The following is a 14,682-nucleotide window of genomic DNA, read 5'->3' on the forward strand; positions in this document are numbered from 1 at the left end:
GTCTCTCTCCCTGGAGATTAAAACAGTAGCAGAGCTGGTAAGGCTGGCCTGGAGGATGAGCTAAAGGAACGTTCTGGTGTCTAAGCGCTCTGCAACATCAAGCTAATGCTTTGTCGCAACCCAATTTCTCCCTTGGGAGACTTTATCAAATCACACACACCCAGAGGATTGGGAAACAAAACAAGCCCCAATCGTAAAATTAATTCTTAAGCTATTCAGATTTGACTTTTTTTTGCTTCTCTACTTGGCAAAAGTACAATTTCTTTGACCGAACAGGAGGGCATCCTTCGAAATGTTTTACCCTTACACTACTTCCTGTTGTAATCTTTACCTTCCTTTGCTCTCACTACTTATAAATACTATCCTGGTCATTGGACTGTAAGTTCACAATGGACAGGGACTGATCATACGTGACTACTCCAGGGGGGAGACTGGGAGACAGGGGTTGATCATACGTGACTACTCCGTCATTACCCCCATGGGCTTGGCATCGTGGGCGATGACACCACTGACAAGGCCCCCAGGGCTTTTCAAGCAGGGTCGGCAGCCAGAGCTAGCCTGCCCTGTCCCGTGAAGTAGAAAAATGATCAGAAATAATGCCAAGAGGATGGTTCTGGCTCTTGCCCCAAAGTCGACAAGAGGAGGAAGAAAACGAGAACCCTGTAGGCCTAATTCTGGACCTCTCCCTGGGGCCTGGGAGGCCTTACCAGACCAAGCCCCCTTTTCCTCAGCTCCCCACTCCTTCCGCGTCACCTCGACTCGCTCCCACTGCTCTTCCTCTCCCCGCCCCACAGCACTTACTCTTACTTACTTACACAGCACTTAAGTCTATAATTCTATTAATTTATATCGATGCCTGTTTACTTGCTTTGATGTCTGTCTGCCAGTTGTGGGTCTCTCTTCATTGCTGTATTGTGCTTTCCAAGCGTTTAGTACAGCACTCTGCCCATAGTAAGCGCTCAATAAATATGACTGACTGAATGAAGGAATGCCTCGGTGGTGGCACAGGCAGGGGTTATTTTGCAAGCGGAAGAAGCCCCTTAGGGAGAGGTTGTCCCATCTGGTCGCGGACTGGGGCTTGACACTCCTGAGCTGCATAGCACATGTGTCCCATGGCACGGTGCTGTAACTGTTGGACCAAGACCTATGACTAATCAGCGGTCATAGGCTGTGCTGGGCGGAAAAAGCTGGCCCAAGAAAAATGGCGCCGGCGTGGTTCTGTGTGTGGCGAGAGGACCTGGGCAGTGCTCCTCCTTCTGTACTTCTGGCTTCCTTTCTCTTCCTCTCTCCTTCTCTTCCTCCTCCATCCCGTCCCTCTTTTCGTTTCCTCCCAACTTCGGCTCCCCTCCCCATATGGAGAGCTGTCACCCTAGGCAGTGGTTGGGTTCTGCTGCCTGGAGTGATCTCCTAAAAGTGGAGTACAGTGCTCACATTCAGTAGGCACTCAATAAACACCACTAACGACGATATTAAAATCCCTCGTCCACCTGCAACTGCTGGCCTGGGACTCACTACCTGTCCGCTCCAGGCTACGGAGTTCTGTCGGAATCTTTACAGAGCAGCAGCAACAGGAGCCAGGGTCATCCCAGCTCCGCCACCTGTCAGCTGTGTGACTTTGGGCAAGTCACTTCACTTCTCTGTGCCTCAGTTCCCTCATCTTTAAAATGGGGATCAAGACTGTGAGCCCTAAGTGGGAAAACCTAATAATCTTGTATCTATCTCAGCACTTAGAACAGTGCTCAGCACATAGTAAGCACTCAACAGATACCAACATTATTATTATCTCTGCCAGCTCCGGGCACTCAGCTCCTTCTCTTGGCCCAGGCATTTACACAAAAGGCCTGACCACGTGGAGGGAAAACCAAGAGAATGGAAAACGGATTGTAACAACCTAAACTGTTTCTAATAAAACTAGTGGCTTCAAGGCTACCTGCTCCTAAGCCAAAAAGCAGAGGTTCACTACTTCGCAGTCTATTCTTTACTTCACAACTCATAGAATCTTTCTGCATACATCTCTCCATTCCTTAAAAACCCTCCTCACTGCATCAAACAGAAACTCCTGGCCATCTGTTTCTAGGTACACCATTAGCTTTCTTCCTCTTAACTATCTTCTCCCACTCCATACCAGCTGGCACTTCCCATTACTTCTAAATTCACCTTCTCACTGAACCTCATTCCCCTATCTCCCACCTCTGCCCCCTAGCTAATGCTCTTCCTCCTGCCTGATATTCATTCCCTCCCCGCTTCAAAGGCTTTAGATCTCAGCTCTATATTCAAAGCCCTTCTGAAATCTCCCCCCTCCAAGAAACTTTCTCTGATGAATTTTTCTTCTCTCCAGATTATGTCCCCCAACAGTCGTCACCTCAGCAATTTTGTATCTCTTTGGCACTATTTCGCTCACAATCCAGTGCTGCGCTTTTGTGCACATCGCTTTACATACTCGATGATTTAAGCACGTCTTCCTCTTAGAAGAATATTCATCCAACCACCTCTAGCCCATCCTTTTGCACCCCTTATTTGCCACTCCCTCAGCCCCACAGCACTTCTGTACATATCCATAATTTCTTTCTTTATATTAAAGCCTGGATCCTCTAGACTGTAAGCTCGTTGTGGGTAGGCAATGTCTGACCCCACCTCTACACATATACACCCCCAGATGAATTTCACAGTCAGCACCATTTCATTTATGCATACTTAAATGGATATTTGATCATGTAATTTTAGTCTCTTTTTAAAAATCACCCCGGTGCTTAGAAGAGTGTTTGACACAGTAAGCGCTTGCATACTATAAAAAAGTTTTTATGTGATAATTTTTTTTTTACATCTTGGTAATGCATTAATGGACTTTACATTTTTCCTCAGGGAAACCTGTTTTGTTCTCTTTAACGGCCAGTTTCTCACCAGGGAATCAATTACAAGTTAATCAGGGCGTAATCTACATTTTCTCACTTTAACTTTCACCTTGGTATTTCTAGATACAACTGTATCTAGTGTAGTACTGACTAAATTCAGTTCATGTTTTCTTCTGAAGTCTTTCAAAGTGCTCTTGAGGGAGCAAGTGAGAAAGGAGAGATTTCCTGATGGGGATCTGCCTTGTCCACCATCAGCTCGAGTTCTCCTGTAATCCCACCAGAGGAAGAAGACTGGGTGCCTCGTGGTCCCCGGCCTCAAGTTTCCCTCACCAAGCCCGCCACCAGAAGTCTCCCAGTCTCCACCACTCTAGCATGGCTAGCAGCCTACGGGGCTCCTCCGCTTTGCGGGTTTCGGGAGAGCTTGTTTGGGGGCACTCTCACCATCTGCAGACTTGGGAAGCAGAAAACAGTAAGTATCTCTGGAGAGGTACCCTGTGGCGTTCCTTCAGAGCACCATTTTCCCTGTTCCCACAAACAGATGAGTTGCTCAGAGGCAGAGATTCCACTGTCAATTTGCTTTTGCTCTGTCTTGACTGACTAAATTCCCCGTTTCTGTTGGTATCAAATTTGGTACCAAATTCTTTTGGTATCCTTGTGGGACATTCTGGCAGAATCACATCAGGAAGTAGAATTGGACATAATAATAATAATAATAATGTTGGTATTTGTTAAGCGCTTACTATGTGCCGAGCACCGTTCTAAGCGCTGGGGTAGACATAGGGGAATCAGGTTGTCCCACGTGGGGCTCACAGTCTTAATCCCCATTTTACAGATGAGGGAACTGAGGCACAGAGAAGTTAAGTGACTTGCCCACAGTCACACAGCCGACAAGTGGCAGAGCTGGGATTCGAACTCATAAGCCCTGACTCCAAAGCCCGTGCTCTTTCCACTGAGCCACGCTGCTTCTCCTGCATAGCTCCAACAGCACTCTGAGAGACTCGTTTTCTTACTATAATTCACAAGGATCCACCAGCTTGAGGCTTGACCCCATTTAATGGCTATCATGCACCCCAAGACCCCTAAGTTTGCTTAGTATGAAAACCACCAGGCCAAAGGTGATATGCTCCAACCTACATGGCTTTTTACAAATTTGTTTCTCACCAGCACAAGGGCTGGTGAGCCTTTCAAAGGCTGGGTGAGGATCCCTCTCCTTTAGGAGAAACTAGCACTACGGAATATCGAAAAAGAACTCTATGAGGAAGAAGAAACACATTTTGAGAGAAACCTCACCGAGACTTGGAAAGACAATCTGAAGAAAGTCAAATTGGATGAAATCACAAGGACTTAGAAATCCGACACATCTCCCAGTGTTCTTCAAATTGACTCTCTGGTAAAACCCAGTGTAAATGCATTACCTTTCCTTGGGATATCAGAATTCCCCGTAAAGTGTCAAACCCAACAGAAGGCCCCTGGCCGGTTTCGTCAAGGCGCCCTTCGAGGTCAAACATGGGGATGCAGGGACAAAAAACTTCAGAGATGTGATGCAGTAAAAGCAGTCTATTGCGCAGTGCGATGATTGGGATTTCTGGTAGATGATTGTACTCCATGGGAACCTAGGAAGGAAAAACAAAGCTAAGTGGTAAACCCCTGTCAGTTTCCAGAGTTCTGGGCAACCTCTCCTCCCAGGGGCCTTCCGCTTACTTGGGTGGGGAGTTTGCCAGCATTGGCGGGTTTACTGGTGGACCACGCCAAGGTGTGGGCTGAGCCGCAGGCCACCCTGTTGATCTTCTTGCCCTGGAGGGCCGCCACCAGGCGGGGTCTCTGGATGGCATTGGTGGTCCCATCTCCGAGCTGTCCCTCGTCGTTATCGCCCCACGTGTAAACTTCCCCTGGACGTGACAGAGGGAGGCAAAGCTAAATATGTGATACTGCAAGAGGTGGCTTCCAGGAATGAATGTTAGTGCCAGAAATGACAGTGATTAAAATGGGCCTTTCTCTTGGCCTAATCGATAATTAGTAAAAAGTATAAGTAATAGAATAAGTACAGTGCTTACTCTACTAAGTGCTTGAAAAAACAGAATGAAGGTAAAAGACCTGGTCGCTCTCCTCACGGAACTTACACTCTAACAGTCCTGGGACAGAGCTAAAAATCACAGCCCAGATAAATGTTTCAACTATAAAAACTCTGCCAGTGCTTACAGAACTCACCATATCGCCTCTAACCCAGGCCTGAGCCTGGTAGGCGATGGAGGATTTACCAAGTGATTTTACTCCAGCCTCGAAAAATGCTTTGAAAATGCTTCACAGATAATGATGGTGATAGTAAGTCTCTGTTATTTACCAAGCACATGCCTTGCAGTGGGGCAGAGGTAAGACAATCAGATCCAGCGCAGTTCCCATCCCTCACTGGAATTTCAGTCTAGGAGGGAGGGACACCCCGTGCTTCATCCTCATTTTACAGAGGAGGAAATAGATACAGAGAAGTGATCCACCCAAAGTCACAGAGCAGGCAAGTAACAGAGCCAAGGTTAAAATTCCGGTTTCCTAACTCTCCGCCTATCACTCACCTGTGTTGTCACCCAACAAGGAATAAACAGATTCAGTAACAATTCTCTCTGATGACTGAGGGAGTCCTCCTGACTTCCGGGCCCGTGCTCTAGCCACCAGGCCACACTGCTTTCTTTCCTTTCCCTCTCTGCTTCTACCGGCCACAGAGCAGAACATGCTATAGGTATTCCTGAAGCTTCCTGTCTCCCTTCAGCCCTTTCCCACCTGATCCAGTCTTTGCACATGTAGCTTGGCTTCTTCCATCCTGGGCCAAAATACCCAGGGGTTCTCTTCCCATCATTACTGCTAATAATCACCCACCTTTGAAGTGATCATTTCCTCCGGTAGAAGAAAGATGTCTGCAACTGGCAAACTACAACTGCATCCAGAGGTTTCTAAGACCCTGCAGTGGGCTGATAATTTGGAACACATTTAACTCTCTCTACACACTGCGACCTGGGGGACGTGGCAGACGTATATGGTGTAATTCATCCAGGATGCCACTCAAGGGGACTATCTGATCAATGTCAGAGAACGCAGACTTACTCTACCCTTTGAGATGGAACCGGTATGGGAACACTTATGATGAGGTATTAAACTATGTGTTGGGTAAATGAGGCAGAAATGATGGCAAACAGTCTACCTGACTAGGGAAATTAAATTAGAACCCCAAGCCCACTCTCCAGGAAAAGTTTGTTTAAGGTTAACTTGGTCACAGCTTGCTTACAAGTAGATCACCTAAACTGGCCAAGGCACTAGGTGTTTGCAAAGGCTTGGCAAGGAGGAGTACTGCTTAAATGAAGAGAAAGGTCCTCTGACTGCGGCACGGTTTTCACGGCAGAAACCTCAAGTCCAGTTTTGCCTGGTCTTTCCCCATGGGAATCTTTCCATTCTTTAGCTTGCGAGCTCCCCAAGGGGCAGTGACTCTATCCAATTCGATTATCTTGCATCCACCCCAGCGTTCAGCCCATCGTAGGCTTCACGTAAATGCCTTGACTATTTATTGTCCTCGCTGTTTTCTTCAGCAGCAGCAGGAGAATAACCCTACTTACCATCTTCAGTGCAGCAGACACAATGCAGGGAGCCAGTAGCAATCGCGATGACTTTCTTTCCTTGCAGCCCTTGAACCTGCCGAGGTCGTCTAACGTGGTCATCTGATCCATGGCCCAGGCGATGGTAATCACCTTTGCCCCTGAACACAGCAAATCCAGTCATTTTGGGTCCTCTGCCGTTTCCACGCTCTGCCCCTCCCAGACAAGACATGAACTCCTTCCTGGGGAGGGGCATCTTCTAACGGCCATGCCCAAATGTAATAATAATGATAATAATAGTACTCTGTAAGTGCTTACTATATGTCAAGCACTGTTCTAAATGCTGGGGCAGACACCGATTAATCAGGTTGGACACAGTCCCCATCCCACATGGGGCTCACGATCTTACCCCCTATTTTCCAGATTAGGTAACCGAAGCCCAGAGAATTTAAGTGAGTTGCCCAAGGGCACTCATTCATTCATTCAACAGTATTTATTGAGAGCTTAACTGTGTGCAAAGCACCGAACTAAGCGCTTACGTAACACACGTGGTGGAACCGGGATTAGAACCTAGGCCTTTTGGACTCCCGTGCTCTACCCACTATGCCACGTTGCTTCTCAGTGTTTCCTGGCCCAACCAGGGTCATGTTGTTTTATTGATCATGTCATGGGTTTGGTGTCCTCACCAAGTGTAAACTGCTCCAGATTTGGTCAGAGCCACAGAGAACTGGGAACCGCATTCCACTTTCACCACTCCAAGGCCCGTAAGGGAATCAATCTACGGAAATAGAACACATTAAATGGAATTGCATCCACGAATCACCATCCATCAAGGTATTCACTGTGTGCTTACTGTGTGCAGAACATTGTACTAAGCACTTGGGAAAGTAAAAACAGAGTTGGAAGATGCAATCCCTGCCCATAAAATGCTTACAGTCTATAGGGGGAAAATGTTCTTATGTAGTATCTTCTTCTTCAAAAAAGAAAGAAATCAAAGGGGAGGAATCCTGGCCCAATGCTATTACTGTTTTGGATTTAACTACTTTGAAAGGCTCTTCCGGGATCATCTGTCCAAAAAGCTAATTTCATTCTATCATTTACACTCTCTTCAAAGTAGGCTGGGGCATGTGGGAAATGAAAAGCTGCCTGGAGGGCTGTAAGGTATGGGATCCACAAACAAAGCTTGGAAAAGACTCCAATGAAGTCTTAGCAGGTAGCTTGTCCCTCAGCTTACTCAGGGTCTAGTTTCAGTCCATGTTATAGGGAATGCAATCTTTAGCTCAATTTCAATCAAAGAGAAACTACAGAGAGACAGAGCAGGATGCTGTGGGAGAGATGGCTTCTGTCCAGGGAACGTCTTGGGGCAGAGTGGTTGGGCAGGACCCACTGGCAAAGGACGCACGAGGGAAAGTCGGCAGGGCATTTAGCGACAGGTTTCTCTTAACGTTCTCTCATCTTCCCTTGACCTTGCTGCTCTTGGGCCTTCTCCTAGTGTCAGTGGAATTCTCCCTCCATGCCCATTGGGCCTCTGGAAAGGCACTCTTCTTCAGTGACCTGAAATCCCTCCACCCACATTCCTGTCTCCCCACTCCCAAACCAGGGTTCATGACGGACCACAGTAAAATGAAGAGCCACACAATGCACGGTGCACGTTATTATAATTAATGATACTGTTATCAATAGTAGTTTGTTCGCTAAGGGCTTACTAAGTCCCAAGCACTCTAAGTGCTGGGGTAGATTCAAATTAATCAGGTCAGACAGAGTCCCTGTCCCACGTGCGGCTTACAGTCTGAAGAGGGAGAACAGGCATTTCAAGCCCATTTTACAAACCGGTAGACTGTGGCAGAGGAGTTAGGTGACTTGCCCCAGGTCACCGAGCAGGCAAATGCGGGGCTGGGATTAGAATCCAAGTCCCATGATCTTTCCACTAGACAACACTGCTTCTCTGTGGGAGGGCGGGGGGGGGGGGGTACCCTTTCTAAGATCCAGTGCTATCGATGTCGATTCGCCGGGACTAGAGCCGACGGTGAAGACCAAGAACGAATACCTTCATTGGCACTTTGCAGCCATCGCTGCCCCCGCGACCGAGTTTTCCGTAATCACCGTCACCCCAAGACCAGACAGTGTCATCGTCTGTGAGGCACAGGGTCTGGGCATCTCCACTGCCACAGGCTATGTCAATCACCCGATAGCCCTGCAGGGCTTCCACCTGAAAGGAAAGGAAATGGCTCCATTTTTACCCTTAAAGGACTCTTTAAATATCGCAGTTAAATCCACAGAACAAATACTGGCGAGTTGTTCCCAAACAGAACTGTTTCTCTGAATATCAATTTACAGAGACAAAGACAACCCAAGCATAAAAAAAAACCTGCTACAACCCTGGGTGTCCCTCAGAGGGGAAGAGGACAAAAACCAAATGTCCACCTAACCTTTCCTCAGTATTCAAATGCATCAACCCATCAATCTATGGTATTTACTGAGCGCTTGCTGTGCAGAGCACTGTACTAAGCGTTTGGGAGAGTAAATTCCAACAGGATTGGTAGACCCATTCCCTGCTCACGTGGAGCTTACAGTCTAGATGGAAAGACAGACATAAATATAAAGGAGTCATTTATATTTATTTATCTAAATGCAGGGCTTTTCATCCTCAGGTTTGGCTTAGAGACCCCAAATTTTCTTTACTTAGGCTACCGTTTTAATAGATTATTTTCCACTAGTCCTCCAAGGAGGATAAATGTTGTAATCAGAAGGAAATATAGGATTGAGACGAGTTGGCCAATAACATCAGCTCGGAATTAAACCAAGACCTAGGATATGAAAAACCATATTCATATGGTTCTCAGCCTCTTGACTTAAATCGTTTTTGCGGCTTTTCACCGTTGTCCTCATTCCACTGGAGAATCTAACCTGACTACTTGCAGGCTGCTCCAGTTTCATGCAAAGTGGTTTCCTCTGGAGCCACTAAAATGCTCTAGTATTGAAATGCTGGCTCCCTAAAAAACTTCCATTCTAAGCTGTCGGCAACCTGGGTTGACCAATGGCTAGATGATACGTTCCAGAAAAAAACAAGTATTCTTTATTTGGGGAACGCTGTCCATTAGTTTAATCCCCAGACATGCAACAATATCACCGTGTTTTGAACCACGAGAAGAAAGCGGTCCCTCTCCCCTCCCGCCGGGAGAAAATGGATTTGAACTTTTGCGTAGAGAGCAGAGGGATCTCCTTACGAGCTTGGGTTTGAGCTGATCCTCACTGTCCCCATGGCCCAGACGACCGTATCTTCCCTTGCCCCAGGAATAAAGATCTCCCGCGACGGTGATGCACGCGCTGTGCGCTCCTCCAGCAGCGATGTCCACCACTTCTATTCCTCGCAAGGACTCAACTACCCGCGGGCGATCACAGGGGCTGCGAAACAAGCAGGACACACATGCCAAGTCTGATCAGACGTACCATACATGCTCCAAAATCTACTTAGTCGATGCTGAAGATAATTAGTGACTGACTTTGAACTAGTTGCATATCTCTTTTTCAAATGGTATTTGTTAAGCGCTTACTATGTGCCGGGCACTGTACTAAGCACTGGGGTGGATACAGCAAATTGGGTTGGACACAGTCCCTGTCATTCATTCATTCATTCACTCAATCATATCTACTGAGCGCTTACTGTGTGCAGAGCATGGTACTAGGTGCTTGGAAAGTACAATTCAGCAATAAACCCACATAGAGCTCATTTTTCAGATGAGGTAACTGAGGAACAGAGAAGTGAAGTGACTTGCCCAAGGTCACACAGCACACAAGTGGCGGAGCTGGGATTAGAACCCATGACCTTCTGACTCCCAGGCCCATCTTCTCTCCACTGTGCCATTCTGCTTCTTACATGCTTTCTACATTTTTGTCATTTCACAAATAGCCCTCTGCTTTAAAGACGTGTACACAGTGATCAAGAACTATGAATCTGAGCTTAAATGGAGAACCCTGGAAGGACAGAATGACCTACAGTGGAGAACAAACCCACACTTTACTAACAGGTCCCTAAAAATAAGCCATGTTGAAAATCTCATGAAATGCTGAATCAAGGGATTGGGGGAGGGGAGGCACTCGGTGGGAGGAGGGATATTCAGGGAGCTTATGAGATTTAAAAGCCTGGGAATGGGAGGCCAGGATTCCTACATCTGAAGTGACTTCTAGGAAACTCTGTAAACAACGTACGCCTTAGACATGGCAAAATCCCTCAAATTCTTCTGGGCAGCACTTGATTGCTCAAAAACAATGGCTCACTTTGTGTTATTCCTCTTTTTTACGTAAGAGCTTCCTCTGGCTCCAACACTTTCAATTTTCCAAAGTCTTCAGATAGTCATGTTTTCATTAGACCGCCCTCCGGGGTGAAAGGAAAGATTTACATGGATGTGAAGTGAATCGATATATTTTCTCAAATCATTTCTGTGTTCAGGAACCTCACCTCAGGGATGCACTCTGGTTATGAATTTTTGTGGAGGACTTTCCGTTCCCTCAGACACAGTCATTCCTGTTTATTCTTGTTATCTCTTCTCTGCTCTTACCCCATCCTTAACCCTCTCTTGAACTACGCTTAGAAAACACCATACGCCACCTGTTGTCAAAGGCCTGAGTATTTACACCCCGCTGAAATGTAATCCGTCAGTCAATTTATGAATGTGGCCTCCCCGCATTCAAACTCCTTGAGGATGGGGGGGGGCGTCACATCTTTTACTTCTGTCTGTAATCTGTGGTCACCCAATAAATAATACAATGCTGATAGGCACTAGAAGTAGCTGGGACTCCAAGGTGTTGCCTTTCTCTCCCAGGTCCCTGTGCCTCACTGTTTATGACTTCTATTTAGCTACCTCCCACTCCCAAGTCTTCCTTTCCCTTGTCTTTACCTCTACCGGAACCTGGCTAGTCTTCTTGGGACTCATGCCCCGATGTTCTCTCCCTTCTATTTTTATCAGGTGCCCAAACTGTTTCCCTTTCAATGGCTTCGGGGCTCTGTTTTGTCTTCTTTAAGATTCTGAGTTGCCTCTCCTGGGTCCTTCTGTCTTCAGTAAGTCAACTATGCCCTTTGCGGGGCTGAGCTTGTGGCCTGAGAAGTCCAAGCCTGGACTCAACCAGGAAAAGTGATAACGCAGAGGAGCAGTGTGACCCAGTGAGAAAAGCACGGGCCTGGGAATCCGAGGACTTGGGTTCTAAACCCAGCTCCACCACTTGCCTGCTGTGTGACCTTGGGAGAATCACATCACTTCTCTGCGCCTCAGTTACCTCTTGTGTAAATTCAATATCTGTTCCACCTCCTACTCAATCCGGGAGCCCACGAGGGACAGGGACTGTGTCCGACCTGACTGACTTGAATCTATTCCGGTGCTTAGAACAGTGCTTAACATAGGATAACAAGTGCCACTAAACAATAAATAACAAGTACAATTAAAATTAAATGATACCTATAATGAAAATTTGGAACCAAAATGAACCTGGGGGATTATTTTAAGTTTAAGCTAACAGGTTTTTTACAGTTTCTTAAAAGTTGGCATTTTTCAACAACCATGGTGCTATAAGAGGCATGTCCCGGATCCTAAAATCTTGCGGGGATTTATTACCTTCTGTTGCCATGCCCCAGCTTGCCATCTTCAGCCTCTCCCCACGAATAGACTTCGCCTTCTGAGGACAGTGCCAGGCAGTGCTTCCCTCCGGAGTTGACAGCTACTTTCTTCACAAAGACATGCTGAATGGACTCCAGCAATGTTGGAGTGGAAACTGACTCGGTGCCTCCAATCCCCAGTCTGCCTCCAGCTCCGTACCCAGTGGCGTACAGCTAAATCCGAAAATAAACAGTTACTCTGTCTCGTGTCTTACTGTTGTCTCTTTTACAACCAAGTACTAGCCAAATTTGCCCAAAGCTCTTGGACTTTGGGAGTGAAGAAACCAGATGTAGAACTGTCAAAATACACCTCTCCGTTCCTTATGATTAGGAACTCCGGTCTACGCTCAGTCCTGTTACTGAAAAGATGCTGTGACTCAGAAGAAAAATCAAAGATTCTTACTCTAACGCATCTTGAAACAGAATTTCTTCCTGCAAAGTGCCCCCTTTTTCTGTACTGGTAACTTCAGCTGGGAAAGCACACAGCCCAGACCACTTCTGTTCTTGATTCTGTCCTCATCGTCGTCTCAGAACTTAATTTTCACATGAATCAGACATTAGCCATCTCCAATGGAAGAAGGTATGACTCATTTTAACATATAGTTGTGATTTCTTTTGAAAACTTGTAGCAAATTCGCTGACGGTAAAACTAAACCTTCTCTTCCCTGCAAGTTCATTTTGGGCAGGCAATATACCTGCTGATTCTGTTGGATTGTACTCTCCCAAGCACGTAGTACAGTGCTCTGCACATAGTAAGTGCTCAAAAAATACCACTGATTAATATCGCTTTTATAGTTGACAAGCATACATTGCAAACTCATGTCCAGCGTCTCAGAAAAGATTTAGAAAAGGATCTGCTTCCTTGACATCAGCACTGTTAATGCAGGTAAGATTTCAATATATGATGGATAAGTTATAAAGCAGGAACCGAGAGTGGGGTAAGGAGAGTGGGGTGCAAGTCTCCCCTCCCCACCTACCCCTTGCCGGACCAGGTTACCTGTGGGGGTGGTCACGACTAGGTTACCCCTCAACCAAGCCCTCAACCATCACCGCTCCTAAACTCCACACTCTGCAAGAGCAGAACACAAGGGAAGGAGAACGTTCTCGGTAAAATTCAACACGAGAGGGTTTTCTGTTGGCTGGAATGGGAGTGGGATAGAGGACAGAGAAGGGACAAGGGCCAAAGACATCAAGACGCTGCTCTGAGCACTTGCTGAGGCAGAAATGGTTCAGAGCTTGCTGTGTTATCTTTACTGATACTCAATTCCAAATGGTTGTTTATCTTCCCTCCTTAAAGGGGAGGAACTGGCCAATTATTTTGTTCATTTTTTCCTCAGCCATTGAGGACGGTCTTGAGCACTCTGCAGGCACTCAAAGCCTACTGAAGGCGATGTATAAGTCTGACAGAATCTCAGTCCAACTCAAATACCGTGCATAAGCTACATGTAACACGGACCGCAGGTCCCTACCTTCCCGTCAGCAGTCACCGCAAACAGAGTCTGCTCTCCTCCAATTAACTGCACTGGTCGAAGAGTGGCAAGAGCTTCACATGGCGTCGGAACTTTGACCTTCGCCCCTTCGATGCCCCCAAGCTGACCTCGGTGATTGTGACCCCAACCGTAAATCGTCCCGCTGCCTCCGGCGGAGAGGGTCCAGTCGTCTGGCCGTCTGGAAGGAACACAGGAGAAACGTGCCCAGGGACCTACAGGAGAGCTAGATGGCTCACACAAACGGATGCCTGCCTGGAAGGGCAAGTCATAAAAGATGGCAACGGGTCACGTGGGACCCACTATAATCACCTGTTCATCCACTGGACCAGCTGCTCATCTTGTTCTCTCTTAAACATGTCGTGGCTCTCGTGGAGGACATCCATAGATTCACTGTCTGCCATTAACTCTCGGATTTTCTTGGACACCTGGAGGAATTTGCTTAGATTAGAATCACGCTTTCTACTTACCCTTAAAATGTTCCAGATGTCAGTTCTGAAGACCCACATGAAACCACTGGAATCGGGGTTAGACAGGTGCATAGCAAACACAAATCAATCAGTGGTATTTAGTGAATGCTTACTGCATGCAGAGCATCGTCCTAAGTGCTTGGGAGAGTACAAGAGACTTGGTAGGTGCGATCCCTGACCACAAGGAGCTTACAGTCTACGAGGAATACTATGAGTGAACTAGAAGGACGGAGATGCTGACTAGTCGTTCCCTCGGAACAATGAAAATATTTGGTCAGTCTCCGGAATGGCACAGGTTCTTCCAGCGGACTGGGGCAGCAATGAGAGGGAATATATGGGCAGTGAGTCAGTTACGTAGAGGCCGCTGATATTGTAATATTAACTGTACAATAACCAAATCCATAACCTAGTTCCATTGAGTCCGGAGCGCCCACAGTAAAATACTGATGTCATGAAACCCCTAGCGTAAGTTTGATTTTTAATAGGCATCCTCCCTGTGCAAAATTGACAGCTTGTTCTTCGCTTCTACAATAGGACCTTACCAAAAAAACCAGATCTATATCTATACCCTATACCCTAGCTGGGGGTCCTGTAGAAAGTGATTTCACAATTAAATTTTCTCTCTCAGACAACCTTCATTTGCCA

At 46.8% G+C, this 14,682-nt stretch overlaps 1 protein-coding gene across 4 annotated transcripts in view; it reads right to left on the bottom strand.

Moving 5' to 3' along the window:
- HERC2 (HECT and RLD domain containing E3 ubiquitin protein ligase 2) overlaps window positions 1-14,682 on the bottom strand; it is a 217,205-nt gene that overhangs the window by 13,514 nt on the left and 189,009 nt on the right. For all 4 annotated transcript variants that reach the window (XM_029083305.1, XM_029083306.1, XM_029083302.2 and 1 more), the window contains exons 77-85: window positions 13,880-13,995; window positions 13,550-13,748; window positions 12,040-12,254; window positions 9,658-9,835; window positions 8,478-8,639; window positions 7,117-7,208; window positions 6,452-6,591; window positions 4,554-4,741; window positions 4,268-4,465 (exon numbers count right to left, since the gene is read on the bottom strand). In XM_029083305.1, the coding sequence (XP_028939138.1) occupies window positions 4,268-4,465; window positions 4,554-4,741; window positions 6,452-6,591; window positions 7,117-7,208; window positions 8,478-8,639; window positions 9,658-9,835; window positions 12,040-12,254; window positions 13,550-13,748; window positions 13,880-13,995 (1,488 nt within the window). The remainder of the gene's footprint in view (window positions 1-4,267; window positions 4,466-4,553; window positions 4,742-6,451; window positions 6,592-7,116; window positions 7,209-8,477; window positions 8,640-9,657; window positions 9,836-12,039; window positions 12,255-13,549; window positions 13,749-13,879; window positions 13,996-14,682) is intronic.

Source organism: Ornithorhynchus anatinus, chromosome 18 (assembly GCF_004115215.2).
Source record: "Ornithorhynchus anatinus isolate Pmale09 chromosome 18, mOrnAna1.pri.v4, whole genome shotgun sequence".
NCBI lineage: Eukaryota > Metazoa > Chordata > Mammalia > Monotremata > Ornithorhynchidae > Ornithorhynchus > Ornithorhynchus anatinus.